The sequence below is a fragment of the Salvia splendens genome, chromosome 13 (genome assembly GCF_004379255.2).
Source record: "Salvia splendens isolate huo1 chromosome 13, SspV2, whole genome shotgun sequence".
Classification (NCBI taxonomy): Eukaryota; Viridiplantae; Streptophyta; class Magnoliopsida; order Lamiales; family Lamiaceae; genus Salvia; species Salvia splendens.
This window is the reverse complement of record NC_056044.1, coordinates 19,974,364-19,993,322: the sequence shown is the minus strand read 5'-3', so window position 1 is coordinate 19,993,322 and position 18,959 is coordinate 19,974,364. Positions and strand designations below refer to the sequence as shown.

The following is an 18,959-nucleotide window of genomic DNA, read 5'->3' as shown; positions in this document are numbered from 1 at the left end:
CCACATAAGGTATATCCCATCCGCCAAATAATAGCCCATATTGTGCTGGTGCCGTTGGCGACGAAACTGACGGCCGGACCAACACCCATGCACTGGTCGTTGAAAAGGGGCGAAGACTGGAGGACGTTGATGTCGTTGTTCGACCCGGCTACTCCAAAATACGCATGCCAAATCCACAATCCGTAGTCAGCTACCGCTTCAAGGATTATCGTGGGATTCTTGCCCTTGAAACCGGTAGTGTACACCCCTTTCCAAGCGGCGGGGTAGTTCTTCCACTCTCAATGCATACAATCTATGCTGCACAACATTCCTGGAAAACCCGTGCTGACTCCCGTGCATATCCATCAGAGCTTGACAATCTTCGGGGGTAGGCTTCCGAATCCCCGAATATCTCCCTAACGCCCTCACAAAAATACTTCAGACAATCGCGGGCAATCGTCTCACCGATGTGGAGTACTCATCGAACATGTCGGCCGCACCTCCGTATGCCAGCTGCCTGATTGCGACAGTGCACTTCTGTATGGGCGTGTGGCCGGGTTTACCAACTGCATCCTCCCTCATCCTCAAATACTCGTATCGATGCTCTAAAGCACCCACGATACGCAGAAATAGCGGACGATGCATCCTAAAACGTCGCCGGAACATGTTCTCCCCAAACCGTGGCTATGGAGCGAAGTAGTCCTCATACAACCAACGGTGTGCAGCGATGTGGTCCCGGGGTACTATAGTTCGACGATGGATGGGTCGAGGTACCGCCGGCTGCTGCAAGGCCGCTTGTATCGCGCGATTTATTTCCCTGAACGTAACGACCCGCAACTGTTCTCTAATTTACCGACATACGTCATCAGAAATTCCACCACTACCACCCGCACCACTACCACTAGTCATTCTGGATATATAAAAGAAACGTAGAGAGAGAGAAACTCGTTATAACAAGTGGTGCGAATGAAATGAAGTTCAACGAGCCGTATATATAGAGTTTTTTTTTAAAAAATAAAAAATCGAGACGTCCGTCGGGAACCGGCAATGGCGGACGTCCCGACCGACGTCGTCGAAAAGCCGCGGATCTGCGGTGTCCGCAGCGGACATCCGCATCCGTCCCTCCCACGCCTAATGGCGGACGTCCCGCACGTCGGTCGGACGTCCGCCGTTGTGGATGCTCTTAGTGGGATAGATGAAATACTAAGAAGAAAAAAATCAGAAAATTAAGATGGTGGGGTGAGCACGTGGTCCAAATGCAAGTGAGGAAAAGTTCCACTGCCATTGCACTCTACATTTGGAAATTTTGAAACGCAAGAAAAATAAGAGTAACAATTTTGGCTGGAAAAGAAGTATTTGGGATATTGGGTTTAAACATGATATGATTGTAACTAGTGAGGCCCAATTAAATAAAAAGCGGCAGCCCAAATTGTGTAATAACCAAAACCCTACCTCAGTCACAACCATATAATCTCACTTGGCCATCAAACTAGTCAGACTGCAGCGGCTGCCATGGGTAAGTGTTACACTATCGCCATTTCCTCCGCCATGCCGATTCTGACCGATTTTGTTCGGATTTTCAGGTGCCTACACTTATTTGTCGGAGCTATGGAAGAAGAAGCAATCCGATGTGATGCGATTCCTTCTCAGGGTTCGCTGCTGGGAGTACCGACAGCTTCCTGCTGTTGTACGCGTCACCCGCCCCACGCGACCTGACAAGGCCCGGCGCCTTGGTTACAAGGCCAAGCAGGTATCTATACATTAACGGATCTCAACTTATCACTGCCTGTGCCTTTGTATTTGAAGAATTTCGGTTAATTGTATGATATGATTTCTTTCTTCTCTGCTTTCCGTTTTCTATATGCAATTGAATTTACGGAGGTGTAGATAATGGAATTATGTATAGGGTAACGAGCTGGAATTTAAGCATTTGGTATTAAATTGGCTTAAATTATATAGCTAGTCTTCCGTTATGTTCTTCTTTGTACCCAGGACTGGAATAAGGGGTTTTGAATTTGTGCTGCTATATAGTCAAAGAGTGTGAAATAATGCCTGGATGTGAAGGTCCTATCACAAGGCTAATGTTGTTTAATGTTGGATCTTTGAATTGGAATATTTAGCGTTGGATGTCCAGTCTCAAATTTGTATGTTGATAGATGTTTCAGTCGCTTGATGTTTTACATGTTTTAAGAAAGGTAATTTGAATTTGATTCTATAAACCATCTATTATGTAGTTATGAAATGTTATGTGTAGCTGTTTGCTATCTATATCTGTGTTTGTTAATCGATAGCCCTTTTTCTGAATGTTCTTTTGACTAACCTGTTGCAGGGGTATGTAATCTACCGAGTTCGTATTAGGCGTGGTGGAAGAAAGAGGCCTGTTTCCAAGGGTATTGTGTATGGCAAGCCCACAAATCAGGGAGTTACTCAACTGAAGTTCCAACGCAGCAAAAGGTCTGTTGCCGAGGAGCGTGCTGGACGTAAATTGGGTGGCCTTCGTGTTCTGAGTTCTTACTGGATTAATGAGGTGTGCTTTTCAGACTTGCTCACACATTTGACACTTGCACTATTTTATTTCTTTTCATGCAATAGTGTTGAGCACGCATCTTGCTATGTAAGTTGATTGTCTTGTGTGCTTAAATAAACAAATACACTTCTGTACAACTTGCATAATGAACTTACCTTCTGACTAACTTAGTTATCATACCTTTTGATTCACTTCCATAAGTAGAGCTGTAATTGAGTGCTGATCTTTTTACAGTCTTATATGCGAAAGAATGCTTTTACAAGATATTGAAATAAAGCTTACTTATATTTATGCTGTCCTGTGAATGTGCTTATTTATTCTCTGCTGGTGGCATGAAATTAAAATTTGTTATTGCAGGACTCTACTTACAAGTACTTTGAAGTAATATTGATCGATCCAGCTCACACTACAATCCGCAATGACCCGCGTATCAACTGGATCTGCAACCCAGTCCACAAACACAGAGAGCTTCGAGGACTTACATCAGCTGGGAAGAAGTACAGGGGTCTCAGAGGCAGGGGCCACTTGCACCACAAAGCACGCCCTTCAAGAAGGGCCACATGGAAGAGAAACCAGACCCTTTCTCTTCGCCGTTACCGTTGATCATGATCATTTTTGGGTTTTAGATATCAGACTCCAAATATGGATTGTGTTCTAGGAGTTGCGCACTATCTTTAGGAGAGTCTTTAAGTTTATTTGTTGAGCGTGTATTAAAGATTTATTGTTATTGAACTATTATTATGTTTGAATCTCGGTTTGCATTCAAAATTATACCCATCAACAGTTGATTACAATTTTGCTGCTGTAGCTGGTGGCTTGATTCGTTCCTTGAATTACTACTCTATATTAAAATCCTCCAAAGATGCACCCTGAATTGCGATATGCATTGATATTACTACTTTTAACCAGATAGGGTAAAAAATAATATTCTTGTGAATGCTAACTGTTCGTTTGATGTACTACTTATCTTGAGATAAACAAGCTAGAAATGAATTAACGGTGAGACGGTACAAAATGACGGTGGACTATAGTTTTTGGGACGAAGAAATGGAGTATAAAAATTAATTTAAGGGAGAATACTTTTTGAAATTTGAATTCGATATAAATATTGAGGTATAATGATCATTTGATATGACATAAAATAAAATTAATTTTAGTCTAAATGGTTAAAAACAGCTTACTTTTCATATAGTACTAGCTAGTATTTAACTCTAACAACTTAATAAAATACTCTAATTATTACTTAAAATGGAAATAGTGCGAAATAGTTTGGTGCGGGTCGAAACAAAAAAGTGCGAGTAGCATGAGACGGATGATTAGATTGGATCATCTAAACATCTTTTACTAAAACGTATGATTGGATTGGATTGGATGAATATTGAAAATGTAAGAAATAATAGAAATTAATAAAAATATGAAATATGGTATTATACTTTTATAATAAGTGTTGAATATTTATTTTTGTTTGGTTGAGAGTGGTTTTAATTTGTAACAGAAAATAAGACAAAAGTTTTTGGAGATGGGACAGTGAGCAAGGAGTATGTTTGCCATATATTTGTTCCAATGTACCTAATCCTCATATAGTGATATACTTAGTATTCCAATATTTGAGCAGTAGGGTAGGGGAATACCAAATATCTGGTTATATATATATATATATATATATATATACCTTTTTTAAATCTCTAGGGTTTATGAACATCGATCTTATTTGTCTGGCTGACAGGTAAAGGAGTAATGAAGCACACAAAATAAAACCTATCAACTCTGTCTGTACCGTTTTTATGCTTCGCCTACAAACAAAGAGAATATAATTGTGATATCTCAACGCCATTCTCAATGGTAGAACATTATTTCACATCCTATATTTCCGAGTAGTACTTGTTTAGAATCTCATCACTTCTAATTATCGCATTTTAATTTACTTCACAATTTCTACTTTTTATTACTATACCAACATAAATTAGAGAACAATGAAATGTAAGTGACAGTGTGACACACGCTCTTTTCTAGATAGTACTTACAACATAATATCATATCATATCATATCATATCATATCATTAAATTGTAGAATGTGATCCTCTACAGTCCTGTGAAAACACATGCAGTAGGAGCTATATATGGTGCTATTACATGACTCTGCTTGGCTTCAAATTGCATAAACTCTTTACTTTTTCTAATTTATACATATGGAATTTCAATCGTCTTGGTTATCTTTTTTTATTATGGAATTACAATCTTCCTCATCATTTTTTTATTCTTACATCTCTAACCATATACCCAATCTCATGCTTGGTATACAAAACTTCTCCAATTAAACTGTAAATCCAAATTCATTTTTGGGTTTTTCTATAGAACAACACCAGATATATGGCTACTACAAAAATTTTGTGAGGCATATACTAAAAAATGTATAGAATTTGAGTTTAGTATAAATGATAGAGTAAAATTACTTTTTGGAGTGACATTTAATCAAAATAAATTTGAGTTGGATGTAAATAATTGGAGATGGCATTATATTTCTTCATTGTTTATTTTCTTCAACGTTACTTATATCTATGTCTTGGTGGAAAGTGAGTTTTTTAAAAAGAATTTAAGACTTCTCTCCAAGGAGATTGGATTTCTAATTAGGCCACAAGAAAATACTACGGTATATATGTATATCATGGGAAATTAGTGACGCTAGTATAATACTACTATAAACAAGATCATATCCAAATCAATAAATAAGCTAGTATAAGATGGATTATTTCAAAATAAAATAGAAATACCGGTCATATGTCAAGGGGACTTAATTCTATGTCTTCTTGGATGTTTTTTCGATTGTTATGACTCAATATCATATGATTATCATATTATCCATCTAGGATTAACCTGTGAGATTATTTCAGTTGAAGGCAGATATCTATGACTCATTATCATATGGTTATTAATCTAAGATTAAGTTGTGAGATTCAATTTCATAAACCAAACATAATACATATTCAATTATGAACTGCCCATTGGTGAAAAGAGAACTTTGTTAATCATTAATCAAGAACACAATATTGAAACATGTTAAAGAATTGAAGAATTGTCTCCAAGGAGATTGGATTTCTGATTACTTCGTATAGGACACAAGCCAATACTTATTAGTTATGATCATTTGAATTAGTTAATTAAAAGACAAGAGAATATATACCACGTACCATTCAAGAATTGAAGGGACATGGTACAAAAAAAATGAACAAAATAATGTGAAAACATGCTAATAATTTTCCCATGAGCTGACTACTAAATTCTATTCAACCACTAAAAATAGGAAATCTATTTGTAGTAGCAACTTGTGTAGCAATTTATTTGGTACTGATACTGTTTTGATTGTAACCATCCCTTTAAATTTGAGGGCATTTGCCTTTGAAAAAACTTTGCTTTACAGCCTGAGGTTACACCTTTGTCAGGTTGTGTGTGTTAAATCAAAGATTCTGTTTGCGGTTAATGGCAAAGATTTTCGTTGTAAAAACCTTTGCTCCGTAATTCAGGGAGCTCTAATATATGGAATGCTCTCCCTACTAATATACGTAGAAAAATAAAATTAATTCTTATAAATGACCAATTTAAAGCTCTTAGATTAGAGTGATTTACTGTCTACAATCTTTTGTAGTTATGGAATAGTGAACGATGATGTAGATGCATTTTGAATAATCATGGTACAATGTAGATAATGAATTCAATGGGTTTTATAAGAAGTAGATTTTTTAATCTTTAATGACACATGCCACTTTCAATGAAAGTTGATAAACCTTAAATTAAATAAAAAAAATCTCAAGTGTGTTTTTAAATTTGCAAACTATTATGGTTTATGAAGTGTTTTGCAGTGGTGTAATGATCCAAATGCACATACTAGTATATAATGACTTAAGTGGAGTATACATAATGTCAAAAAAATGTGACTATTTTTAATCATATATGTATACTGAAAACAATTTTCAGTAGGACCATTTTATCTTGCAATGCCCTATTAATGTGTAGATAATGAACACAGAATAATTAAATTTCCATAATCTAAAATTTCATCTAATTGACCACAATTTACCTTAGTTTTGATATAAGATTTGTTTCACTTTAATCGTACCATATATTATAGACTTATAGTTACTCTATCTGAACCACCATAACCTCTAACTAACTTTATGAGGTGCCTTAAAGGCTATACCTTTTGAAGTCTCTCTTTTAACCTATAAGTTACATAAATTTTGAGAATGAACTCAACACGATGAACTAATCTTCATCCCTCTCAAACTTCCCTTGCATTCTTCATTTAGTGCATAAGAAGTTCGTTCACCGATGCCTAGCGAATTTGAGGTGATTCTACACGCTAGATGGAAGTCGTAATATCTTTGGGACAATACACCAATCCGAAAGCACTAGCCATGATATAATTTTCTTACGAAAGAGGGATTTCCTCGACTCGACTTACAACTGATTTGTTGTAATTCCCACTTCATACTTGTTATTCATTTCCTTCGATTATAATAGTAAGATTATGACATGTAAACGAACTCGGATTTCTCCCATATTTAGTATTAGCTACTAAAATTGCAGCTCGTATGGTTGTGTCGAGTCTCATATTCTTGAATATTGTAATAGTTGGCCAGGGTGAAGCATACAAGAATCTTGGTACCTACACACTTCAACTATATAAATACCCACCAAAATAAGAAAAACTACAACTCAACGAGTTTCTCGTCTCTTACAACCTATTCATTGTGATGGGCAAGGCTTTTGTTTTGGTGATGATGGTGGTCATTCTAGGATTCCTATTTGTATGTAGCGAAGGACGAATCTTGGTCGAAAGAAAAGGTTTGCAAGCTTCAAAGGTGAGATACAAGGATGCAAATGAGGATTATTTTCGACCTACCACACCGGGTCATAGTCCCGGTATAGGCCATTCTACGCGTGACTGAATCATTTTTTGTATCTATTCATTCACATTCAGCTTCATCTTTTCTTTCTAATTTGTAAATTTCCAATCTACTTTACTTCGCCATGTTTTTATTTTTGGAGTTTGTTTTGCTTTGGGAGAGTTGAAACACTTTGATGCATGGTTGATATATAAATAAAATCCTTTTATTAATTGCTCCAATTGACAACTATTTTTAATTTTTGCATTGCGAAGATCTACTGCAGATGATGCATCTTCTTTGTTGGATGTGTGCAATGTCTTCAAATTTCATTTTGCATCAACTTCAAATCAAACCAATTTGTTCTTACCTTTATATAATTATTATGTAGTTGGTGCCCAAAACCAATGTGGTAGTAGCATAGTTAATCTTTGGACCACGAAAGAACTTCAAGGTTGCTACATTTGATAAGTACTATAGCTTTTTTTGATAACTTGCAATCAACAAAAACTAACTAATTAAAGGTAGAAAGAAATTAATTATGCCTAAAAGAATCGATATTAGTTGAGATATTTTGGCACACGCATTCTTTGAAGAAGAACGTTTTCTTTTCTTTCCAATTTTTTGGGAGGTAAGTTGGAAACATGGTTCTTGAATCTTATATTATTAGTAAATTCAGTTCATCGAAATTAAATGATTTCGAGAGTTCGACACTCTTGAATTTATTCATGTTCGGCCAAAAGAAGAAATATACTAATGGAATAGCTAGCAAAATTATTGGAATGGATTTTTTCTTTAATCCTTCTTTTTCTCTACTCTTTAATTAGTTTAGGAGGAACGATTCTCAAGTGTTTATACATACATATAAGTAAGCCGAATTCCTGATGAATAAAAGTCCTATATAATCTACTTGCAGGACAATAAAATATAGATATAAGTGGAGAAATATATAGACATAGTAGAAAATACTAGTAGGTGTATTTCATTACTTAGCATAGGCCATATATATATATATATATATGAAAATGATCAATACAAAACTTGATCTCAATACAAAATCCAGACCAAATTTTGACCATGAGATTTGACAATCCAATGGTCAATAATTAAACAAAAACACGGAGGGTCATTGTAAAGCAGTTTTAGGTCATATTATAAACTTTGGGTTTGAGGTCATGTCAAGATCATTTCATGTCATCCTTACTATAATGACGTAAAAATAAGCTTACAATGACCTAAAAATGACTTTTGTATGCTTGGTTCTGCATTTTTATATTAAGAATGGTTTTGCATGGATCAAAACCCTATATATATATAATATATATTGACCATTGGATTGTCAAATCTCATGGTCAAAATTTGGTCTGGATTTTGTATTGAGATCAAGTTTTGTATTGATCATTTTCCTATATATATATATATATATATATATATAAGTGTGATCAAATATAAACTCTCTATAATACAAACTATACAAACTGATGTCAACGGAGTGTACAAATTCTGTCAACGGGGGCTGATGTCAACAGAGTGTACAAATTCTGTCAACGTGGGGACTGATGTCAACGGAGTGTACAAATTCTGTCAACGGGGGCTGATGTCAACAGGGTGTACAAATTCTGTCAACAGGGGGTGTACAAATTCTGATTGTTCGATGTCAACGGAGTGTACAAATTTGTAGGAAATGTTGACATTAGAAAAATCTCTTATATTAACCGTTGATTAATTGTATTAAGTGAGTAGGATTAAAGTTTGTATAGTTTGTATTATAGAGGGTTTGTAGTTTATCACACCCGTATATATATATATATATATATATATAATACAAGAGATCAAGTTAGATCATGTCACATCACTAATATGGGATACTAATATTCTTTAACACTACTAACAAAAGTTTTATAAAATTTACTAAGAACGTAGAAATAACTCATAAAATGTGAGTATTTCCTTTACATTTTAAGTCATGACTACTGTTGATTTTAGGACTTCAAATATAGAGAAAACATCTGATTACAATTTTGCACTTATAAGGACATTTTACTCTATAAGTAACACATTGGAGTTTATCATCAAACTCCATCAGATTGCTCATTATATATAGGGTACGCATTCTGGTGTTGTGCGGGCCGTCTAGATCCGCAACAACACATGCAGACGTGTCCGCCCCAAACTCGGCATCATGCCATTGTCAGCAAAAACAGTTGCCTTATGAGTGCCCTAATAACTAAACACCAGTATGAAAAATAGGCGCTACAGTTAAGAACTATTCGATGAGATGAAATCGATTGATCTGTCTTTTGGTTCGGTTCAGTTCACATCATCAATGTTTATGCACAAATTACAGACCTATACATCATGTGGAAAATATAACCAAAATGAAAAGAAAACTTGGATTGGAGTTGGACAGAGATCAACATTGCATTGATCACCTGATAAACTTTGTGGCATCCGGCCAAAAAAATGGGCAGCTTCTATCAGTCATCAATGGCCTCTAACCCTCTAATTACTGTAGTCAGTGTGGAGGAAGCTCTCATATACTGTTCCTCGTAGAATCTTGTCGACGTCATCCCAATTCTTGATATGCTCTGACAATGATCCTCGGTGTATCTTCACCTGCCGGCTGCTTAAATCCATTACTGGCAGACCGAGAAATCTTTGAACATCCATCAGTTTCTGCAGCAGAAGGAAAATGCATTTAGGAACCATCATTTGTGACAAGTCTAAAAAACCAATGCGAAGATAAAAAGCAACTTACGGTTTGATTCTTTATGAGATCCTCGTAATACAAGATAATATGCCTTGTGCGGCTGAAATACTCCAGCACCTCCAAGACCATCTTCTCCATGACCTTTAAATCATTCACCAACGAAGTAGTGTTGATTTCCGGTTTAAATTTTGAAAGAGTGTCAGCCTACAAGGGATTAGACACCGTAAGCACATACAGTTTGTTGGATGGGAGTTGAACGATCAACAACACAAGTGGCTCAGTACATACCTCTTCATGTGAGTGCACATGAGACTTGTGCATCCCATTCAGGAGTTTAGCGTAACGATCATAAGAATTAGCAAGAACAGAAACCATCCGCCTAAGCAGATTTCTCCGGACAAGGAAGATTACAGAAACGCCTCTATCATTGAAGTAATCTGCAATTTCCTTATGGTACGCCATCAACCCCTGCATCAGCAGTAAAGTGAAAGTTAAAAAAGACAAAGCCTCGAAGGCGAAGCACTAAGGAAAAAATTGCACAGCTATCTGATTTCTAATTATGTGAAACGAAGCCTGAAAACATGCAGAATCTTTACTACTAACTAAAGGCCTTCCTTCCTCAAATTTAAGTAATGCTCAATACTGCCAATAATAAGATAATCAGCAAGTTAGTGCTATTTACGAGTTGCAGTGTCTTGTTCATCAATCTCTTTACACCTGAGGGTTAATTGTGCTATGGAGTGTTTCAAGTTACCATACGAACTTGATCAGTTGATCTTCACAGTTCACTCCCTTTACCTTGTCGTTGGAATATTTTATTTACAGGGAATCTTTGGAGGTTCCTAAACGGAGTTTTTAGTGCAGGAAAAATGGATAATGCCACATAACCCCGAAATTTATTAAAAAAAAGAACATATAAAGATGCAAATAATGGTTCCCTGCTTTAAACCATTCTTATCTCACCTGGTTAAGCATCCACTTGAAGCCGACCGCGGCTGAGCACTCATTCTTGGAAGCACTTGTGAACATGTCCAAATTGTAGACTCTATCCAGAGTTGAGATAATTGAAGAGGCATTGCTTCTCCTTTCTTTAATAGAAAATATCTCCCCATTTGAGCTTACATTGGTGTGGTTGTTCAACAATGTCTCGAACCATCCGCTTCCAGATCTTTGCATCGATAAAATAGCAAAAAGCCGCACTGGATTACTAGCACATTCTGCCCTGCCATTAAATTAAAGAACATTCATATCTTATACATTCCATTATTCCATAATAGCAAAGCTGGTATTAAACACATGTGTGGATACTTGCCTGCTAAATGAAGTGGGCTTTGGGTAGTGCAAGAATGGAGTTTGAGACCTATCGATGGCGCTATCATGGCAATGCCTCTGACTCACTTCGACGCTGTGGAACTTAGTACTTGTATGAATACTAGTTTGTTTTAAACAGACTGAACAGATATAAATACCACAGGCCATAGCAAATACTAAAACAAGCATCCGCAACGAAGCTGGAGATTTCTTGGGAGGTTTTATGATTATAGAATCCTGTCATTACAAATGGAAATGATGAGTCCAGTAATACACAAACAACTTCAGAAGAGAAGTCAAATATATATGTTGTGATTGAATTCATCAAACCTTCACCTCTTCCTACCATCTCCCAATAAATGGAAAATGGAAATCTAAAATAATGTAAATATCAATGCTTAGGTAGAAAGAGGAAAATCAACCCTATTTTACAGGAATGAACCCAAATTGAAAGATAAAAACACTTCAACCCCATTGCAGGCCACCACAAAATTTTAATTTCAAACAACGTTCAAGATTTCTCAGAAGCCAAACTACATAAAACCTTAAGTTCAAAACCTCATTTAGTAACATTAAAAACCCAACTAATCATTGAAGTCAAAGCTTCGAATTCAGAAATATGAGCAAGAAAAAAGACAGAAAAATTCAAACTTTCCTCTACAAAACTACAATATGCTACTTCAACTCAAACAAATCTACCAAAAGAAGAAGAAAAAAAAACCAAAATAAGGAACAAAAATAAACCTTGGTGAAAAGACAGATTTCTTCGGCCATAGCAACCAATTTCCCCCCAAGAATGAAGAGAAACCAGAAGGGTTCTTCTGAAAGAGCTCAGATTTCTTGTACTACTCCTCCACCATCTCCAAGACTAGATTTTTATATTGTCTAGAAACAATGCATTACATTACATATACATTTTATATATAAATATGAAGAACAGATTTCAATTTTCAAGGGTAGTTGAGTTGAGTGAGCGGCAGAATTAGGAGCTCCTCGTTAAGAACAAAATAATAAAGACAAAGAGCTGGGGCTCTTTCCGCTGCTGCTATCTTTTTTCCTTCTTCTTCTCCGTTTTTTATTACAACGTAGAATCTGGCACAAAGAGTGTGTGTTTGTCTGTGTGGGAATTTTGATGTGTGGCTAGATTTTTGGTTTTGTAAGTAATGAAATTGGTTTTGTGATGTGGAAGAAGAGTCTCACTCTATTTGAGAAACAGCCAGAGTTGTTCGATTTCAGGCGTGCAAATTGGTAAAGCTGACGAGGCCTTAATGTGTTTTTTTAAGCATCCCCATCCATACTCTTAGGCAAGAGTAAGAGCATGGAAGTGGATCAGATGACTCAGATCCACTTTTATTTATTTTTTACTCTCAACTCTTCCCAAGAGCACAACACTCACATCCATGCTCTTTACAATAACATAATCAAGGGTTCCATCATTCTATTATTCAATTTAAATAAAAATATTTTCAAAATATTAGAATGCATTAAAAATACTCGGAATACTATTACAAATTACTAAAAAAATTAAAAATTACATAATTCAAATCCTAAAAATTAAAAATTACATAATGGAGGATGAATGTGTGTATTTATAGATGATTTTGGGATTAAATTTTTTAAAAAAAAGTCAAAAAACGGTAATAAATGGATATATTTTTTGGGAATCCGAAAATATATTTTTTAAATTTTTGGTATTATTTTCATTTAAAAAAAAGGAAATTACAACGAGATTGTCGTTGGCTAATCACACGCTGCCACGTCGACCTGCTCAGCGACACGGACATACTCTTATTATCGAGCAGCGCCATGCCGTTGGCGCGAGCACAGCAGCGGACGGGGCTGTGTCGCGCCGCTAGCACGGACGCCGTCCACCCCGGAGAGTAGCGATGGGGATGCTCTTAAAATCTTAGTTATGACTTTTGTTTTGGTCCACAATGAATTGGTAAGAATTGTTCTATGGCAATGAAATACGTATATTCGATTATTTTATGTGGAAAAGAAGAAGCCTCTTTTGGAAATACTCACTTCTTTCCTTCAAAATTAATCATTTTTACCATTTTGATTATATTTTTAGTATTTTTGTCTTTGGAGTCCATTCTCAATTAGTAACATGAGTCTTTTAAGGCTAGATCCTAACCGAAGTCTTTTCAAGCCTGATCAAATCATCTACGTTATGATATCACTTGTTTAGATTGTTGATTGCATATGTGAAATGAGTTTGCAATTGCAACCCAACAAACATAACTAAATTCAATTCAACTTTAATTTTTACTTTAAAATATAAATTATACAACAGAAAAGATAGTTTGGTGTTATTTTGCTAAACTATTTTTAGTTTTGTCAGATCATAATATGGATAATTAAACTTAGTTTGAAAAATCACACGAACATGTCAAAACAAAAGTTAGTGCAATATTAGAAAATGCCCAAAATTCAGATTTTATGATATTCGATTGATCAACTTCGAATACACGAATCAGGAATCAGTAGACGTCACCACGGTTCAGGAACCGGCGGTTCACGGTTCGGAACCGCCGGTTCCGGTTCAAAAAATAAGTGAACCTGAACCGGCCCGGCCAAGTGAACCGCCGGTTCAAGTGAACCGCCAGAACCGCCGTTGCATGTCCGGTTCCGAGCCGGTTCGTCCGGTTCGGCGGTTCAAATTTTTTTTTATACATTGTGAATTTGTAATTCAAGTAAAAAATGTAAATATATTTGTATAAATAAAATTAGAATAAAGCGATGTACAAATGCAATTTTATTGATACAAATTACAACTTTAAAATTGCAAATTACAACTTTAAAATTACAAATTACAACTAAAAATTTGCAAATTACAACTTTAAAACTACAAATTACAACTTAAAATTTACAAATTACAACTTAAAAATTATAAATTACAAAAGACTTAAAGTCTTGATTACAATTTACAAATTACATATTCGAAACAAATGGGAGAAAAAAGAAATAAAGGAAAAGGACTTGAGCTCAACTTAAATTTAAAATTTAAGTTGAGATGCCTACGTATCCTCAATGCTCAATTGCATTTTGGAATCAAAGTCCACGTAGTTCTCTTACCTTGCTTACCTATTTGGCTTGATCGTAGGAATTGGCGGCACGCCTACTCTTCTTCGTTGGGGAAGTAGTCTTGGTCGGGTTGTACTACTTGATTGTTCCAATCCGGTTCTTGGTCTCTAATTTCGGCGGAGCACCAATCATCAAGTAACATGGTGGCTTCCATGTTTTGCCCGGTGAGTCTACTTCTTCTGTCGTCCAAGACGTTGCCTCCAACACTAAAGGCGGACTCGACGACGACAGTGGAAGCCGGAACCGAAAAGATCTCCTTGGCCATTGATGCAAGGATGGGAAATTCTTTCTCGTGTGATCCCCACCAATCTAGGATGTCGATTTGTTGGGGAACGGGACCTCCTTCTTCCTCATTGAATGAAAAGTGTGAGTCAAAATATAAGTCTAACTTACTTGTCGAATTTGCCGTCCTTCCTCCGCTGCTGAAGCCGTATAGGTCCGCCAATTGGGATTGGGCGTCGGGGTCATCAACTTGGAAGAAGCCAAAGTTATGTGTTTGACGGGGGGGTCTAGGTCTCACTTGGTGGGTACGGTTGTACTTGGCTTCGTAATCGTGAAAAAGAGCCTGCAAGTCGAACTCAAAACTTCTTTGGAGGCTTGGGAGGTGGGGGAGGTTTATTTGGAATGTTTGGGCTAGGTTTATGTAGTTGTCGTTGAAAGAGCAGGTTTGTGCAGGTGTCGTTTCAAGCAAAGGGTGTATCCTACTGATTAGTATGGAAGTCCCTGCTAATCCTGAACCTGGTATCAATAATTCCTCAACCCTCTTCTACTGGGTAGTATAGTGAAGGTAGGGGTCGAATCCCACAGAGATGAATGCGTTTTGGGAATTGTGGTGATATTCTGGAAGGGTTTGGTTAGCTACCACGCTTTGGGTTGAGGCTTATCTAGGCTGGAATTTAAGGTGGTACTCTACTGACTAGGAGGCGGGAGAGATGTTAAACAGACGGCTGTGTACGTGTGAGTGGGGAACATGATGTTTGGCTCAAAAATGTGGAAGGTACGAGTTTACTATAAAAGGCTAAACGGAATATCAGAGGAAAAGAGGTAGTTAGATGACTAGACCTGCAGATCTGAAAAGTAACAGCTGAAAAGTAAGGACAAAGTAAAAAGTTGTTAAAAAGCAAAAGTGGTCCCAAACTTGGATGGAGATGTTGTCTTATTCAACATAAATCAAATCAGATCAGCAAAACCAGATTCGTCACCATAAAAACACAGATTAACAACTTCAAGAACACAGATCTACAATTAAAACTTCGAATCAAAAGATCGAACACTGAAACTGCAATTATGCTTACTGGTCAACATGTAGGGCGGCAGAAATCACGTAAACTGGGTTTTCGCACTTAACTAATTCAGATCTAAAATCTAACAGCTATCTAGACTTGCAAACTCAGGGAAATTAACTACAGAAGTTAAAACATGCGATTCCACACTGGAAATTACCGTAACAGCTAGATCTAAGCTATCTAGGCAGAAAGAAGCGAAATTAAACATGAACCGATCCTGGAAAATAACTTCATACTCAATAAAACGTTTGGATCACAACTAATACTTCAAAGTAAGCAAAATAGTGGAAACGCGAAAGATCCAACGTACAGAAAACAAACAAGATTAACTAGAAAGCAAATAAAGATTGTTTTTGCCACTCCGGGCGATGGAACTGCTAACTACGATCGTGCTGACTGGAACGAGAGAATGGAACTCCGGCGAACTGATGATCTTCAAGTGACCGTGGCTGTGGCGAGAAACGAGAATTACGAAGGATAATGCTGAAGGAGTGATCTACCGAAGAGAGATTGCTAACTAAGCATAGGAGTTAACTAACTAATTGATGATGATTCTCTCTCCAAGTGACTTCCTTTTATAGGGAGGCCTCCCTTGATTTTTAGGGTAGACTTCAAACATGAAATGACTCTTTTGCCCCTTGCTTGCGGCTGATCTTCCCAGCTATCCTTCTTCTCCATCTCGAGCCTTTTTGGCATGCATACTGGTCAGGATAACAACATCCCGACGCCCTTTTCACCTGAAGTATCTGAAGCTTTGCCTACTGGTTAGAACACTCAACCTGCACACTTAAGCAACTGTTTTGCAGATATAATTCAATTATGCACATCATACTGACCAGTAACCAAGGCCTAGAATACGACTTATCAAACTGCTCACACTTTCCACATGCTTGTCCTCAAGCGTGAAGAACAAACAAAAAGAAGTAAGTCGAATTCTAGCCTGGTTACTCCCCTGACCGACTCTATCCTACCCTAGACTCTAACTATGACGCAAAGAAAACACATAACAAAGACAAACACATAAAAGAAAACTAAAAAACTTAGACATATTAACACAGTAATTGGGCTATATTTTCAACCATCCCTCCCCTCGGGATCAGGTGCAATCCGGCCTTAGACAGCCTTGAACTTCTGCCTCCCCCCTTTTCTCTCCCAGTCAGTATATCCGTTCGTCAAGATCACCCACACTTTCGGCCAAACACTAGGTTCACTCAGTCACTCATACCTCTCCGGGAATGTTAGGACTGTTCTCTCTAAACGCTAGACCACAGATGCTTCGGACTTAGATCTCACATGCAGCTACTGAAGGGATTTCAGGTTTGTAACGGGGCTATTGGTTGTACTTTTTGGGGTGGATGTTCCTAAGGCTCTAAGGTTCAAAAATTTCCACTTTATTTGGTGCGTGGGAACTGTGTGTACTCGGGCTCTTGGCTGTCACCTCGGCTTGGCTGGACTTTTTCTGAAGTTGCTTCCCAACTGGTCAGTAGCGTCTTGTGGCTTCGCCACCCTTATTCATTCTCATTCTTTTTGTGGTCAAGTGTTTTCGACCATTTTCTTTACATTTTTCTTCTTCCCTTTTTATTATTTTTTTGGACCTTGAATGACTTCATGGTCGATTTTTTTCCTTGCTTCTCAATTCTTTCGCTCCAGTTGGTTTCTTTATTGTATGTCCTTCTGGCCAGTTGCCTTCTTGCCTTATGCCTTGCACACACAATTCCAGTGGCTAGGGGTTATATCTGGGTATGTGTATGGCTAGAAAGTGGGGTTCTAAGGGTTGGAAAATAAATATTTTATTTTATTTTTTTGGGGGGGGGGTTTCCTACTGCCTTCAGTGTTGCTACACGCAATCACTTCACCCTAGGCACCTTGTGGCAGCCACTCTTTTCTTTTCTGAATTAGTGGAAAGTGGTTCCACTTAAGGCTTATAACTCACATTTTAAGAGGGCTTTCGTGTTTGGCTCTGAGGATGGGCTTTTCTTTCATACTCGCATCATCTATCCTGGCTAGGAGGTACTAAGGGGGGTGGTTTCTGTTTTCCAGCATGTCGTATCTCCCTCAATTCCCCTCACCGTCAGCTCAGGACAGTTGAGTTTTAAGCCCAATCAACACACAAAAGAAAAAAAACTAGACCTAACAAGACACTAACACAAGCACAAACACAAACCACACATATACACATACATCATACTGGCCATTGCGTCCCCCCTCCCACTTCACAAGTGTCTGCCCTCAGATAAGGTTGTGAAGTGGAAAAGGTAATGGCCAGTACGGTGGACACACAAACATGACAAACAAAACGACATGCTAAAAACTAAAACTTCTCACACTTAGACTATAAAATGGGCTAAGTGGGAGAGTTTAAAACCTAAGCAGAATCCAACATTTACAAAACACATATATACATAAACTTCTCACACTTAGACCACGTAGTGGGCTAAGTGTGAGTCACCATGCTTATGAAAACATAAAAACAACAGAACATGCGTCACAGTAGCAAACCCTTTACTTCTCACACTTAGACTATAGAATAGGCTAAGTGTTATGAATGGGGTTTGCGCACATACACAAATTATACTACCTAAACAAAACAGCAAAACACAATTAAAATACGAAAAACTAAAAAAAACTGAAAATAAAAAGAAAACTAACTGGTCAGGTGGGGTGGTGGTCACTTGTTCCTCCTGCTCCTTCGCGGGGCAGGTTGTGGTGCAGGTGGTTCTTCCGGTTGTTCCTCCTCATTCTCGGACTGCTTGTTCCTAGATTCTACCGACTCTTCGGCATCTCCTTCCTCTTGTTCCGCTTCTTCTTTCTGCTCTGCTGGATCAGAATCGTAATAGGTCGCAATAGGGTTAACATCCATGGGCTCTGTCTCTTGGTGGCTCGGAGAGGGTTCCGAGGGCTCTGACGGTGCGGCTTCAGTGGGAGACTCCTCTGCTTGTGGAGTCATTGGGGAAGTCGGCATGGTAGATGGAGGTTGTACCGTGGGCTGCGCGCTTGTCTCTGATGCGGTTACTGCCGAGCTTGCTCCGGTCACGCTCCCCTGTCCTCCGATTCGGCTGAAATTTGCCAACTCCGCCGCCCAATTTCTCGTCGGATCTTGCAGCCTAAGAAACTCCGCCATTGTGTCTAAAGAGATCATCGCTGGTACTTGCGGAGCCGGCTCTGATGGGTGGAC

At 37.7% G+C, this 18,959-nt stretch overlaps 2 protein-coding genes across 3 annotated transcripts; one reads left to right on the top strand and one right to left on the bottom strand.

The window, feature by feature from the left end:
* The first annotated feature begins 1,403 nt into the window (after positions 1-1,403).
* Positions 1,404-3,255, top strand: LOC121763038 (60S ribosomal protein L15-like). The gene is made up of 4 exons (XM_042159092.1): positions 1,404-1,495; positions 1,563-1,729; positions 2,309-2,506; positions 2,864-3,255. The coding sequence occupies exons 1-4, from the start codon at positions 1,492-1,494 to the stop codon at positions 3,107-3,109; spliced, it is 615 nt and encodes a 204-aa protein (XP_042015026.1). The 5' UTR covers positions 1,404-1,491; the 3' UTR covers positions 3,110-3,255.
* Positions 3,256-9,649: 6,394 nt separating this feature from the next.
* On the bottom strand, positions 9,650-12,677 carry LOC121763019 (nodulation protein H-like). 2 transcript variants are annotated; one of them, XM_042159064.1, is made up of 6 exons: positions 12,156-12,677; positions 11,413-11,648; positions 11,064-11,322; positions 10,389-10,568; positions 10,149-10,304; positions 9,650-10,066 (listed from the first exon to the last, which is right to left on the bottom strand). In XM_042159064.1, the coding sequence occupies exons 1-6, from the start codon at positions 12,183-12,185 to the stop codon at positions 9,893-9,895; spliced, it is 1,035 nt and encodes a 344-aa protein (XP_042014998.1). In that variant the 5' UTR covers positions 12,186-12,677; the 3' UTR covers positions 9,650-9,892. The 2 variants fall into 2 exon arrangements, with proteins under 2 accessions (XP_042014998.1, XP_042014999.1); XM_042159065.1 differs by lacking the exon at positions 12,156-12,677 and having other exon boundaries at positions 11,064-11,317; positions 11,413-11,631.
* Positions 12,678-18,959: the final 6,282 nt, after the last annotated feature.

Coding starts and splice junctions, on each gene's coding strand:
- LOC121763038 (XM_042159092.1), top strand. Junction 1,730..2,308: donor TTGGTTACAAGGCCAAGCAG/GTATCTATACAT, acceptor AACCTGTTGCAG/GGGTATGTAATCTACCGAGT. Junction 2,507..2,863: donor GTTCTTACTGGATTAATGAG/GTGTGCTTTTCA, acceptor TTGTTATTGCAG/GACTCTACTTACAAGTACTT.
- LOC121763019 (XM_042159064.1), bottom strand. CDS start 12,185: ATGGCCGAAGAAATCTGTCTTTTCACCAAG. Junction 11,649..12,155: donor AAATCTGTCTTTTCACCAAG/GTTTATTTTTGT, acceptor TTGTAATGACAG/GATTCTATAATCATAAAACC. Junction 10,305..10,388: donor ATGTGCACTCACATGAAGAG/GTATGTACTGAG, acceptor AATCCCTTGTAG/GCTGACACTCTTTCAAAATT.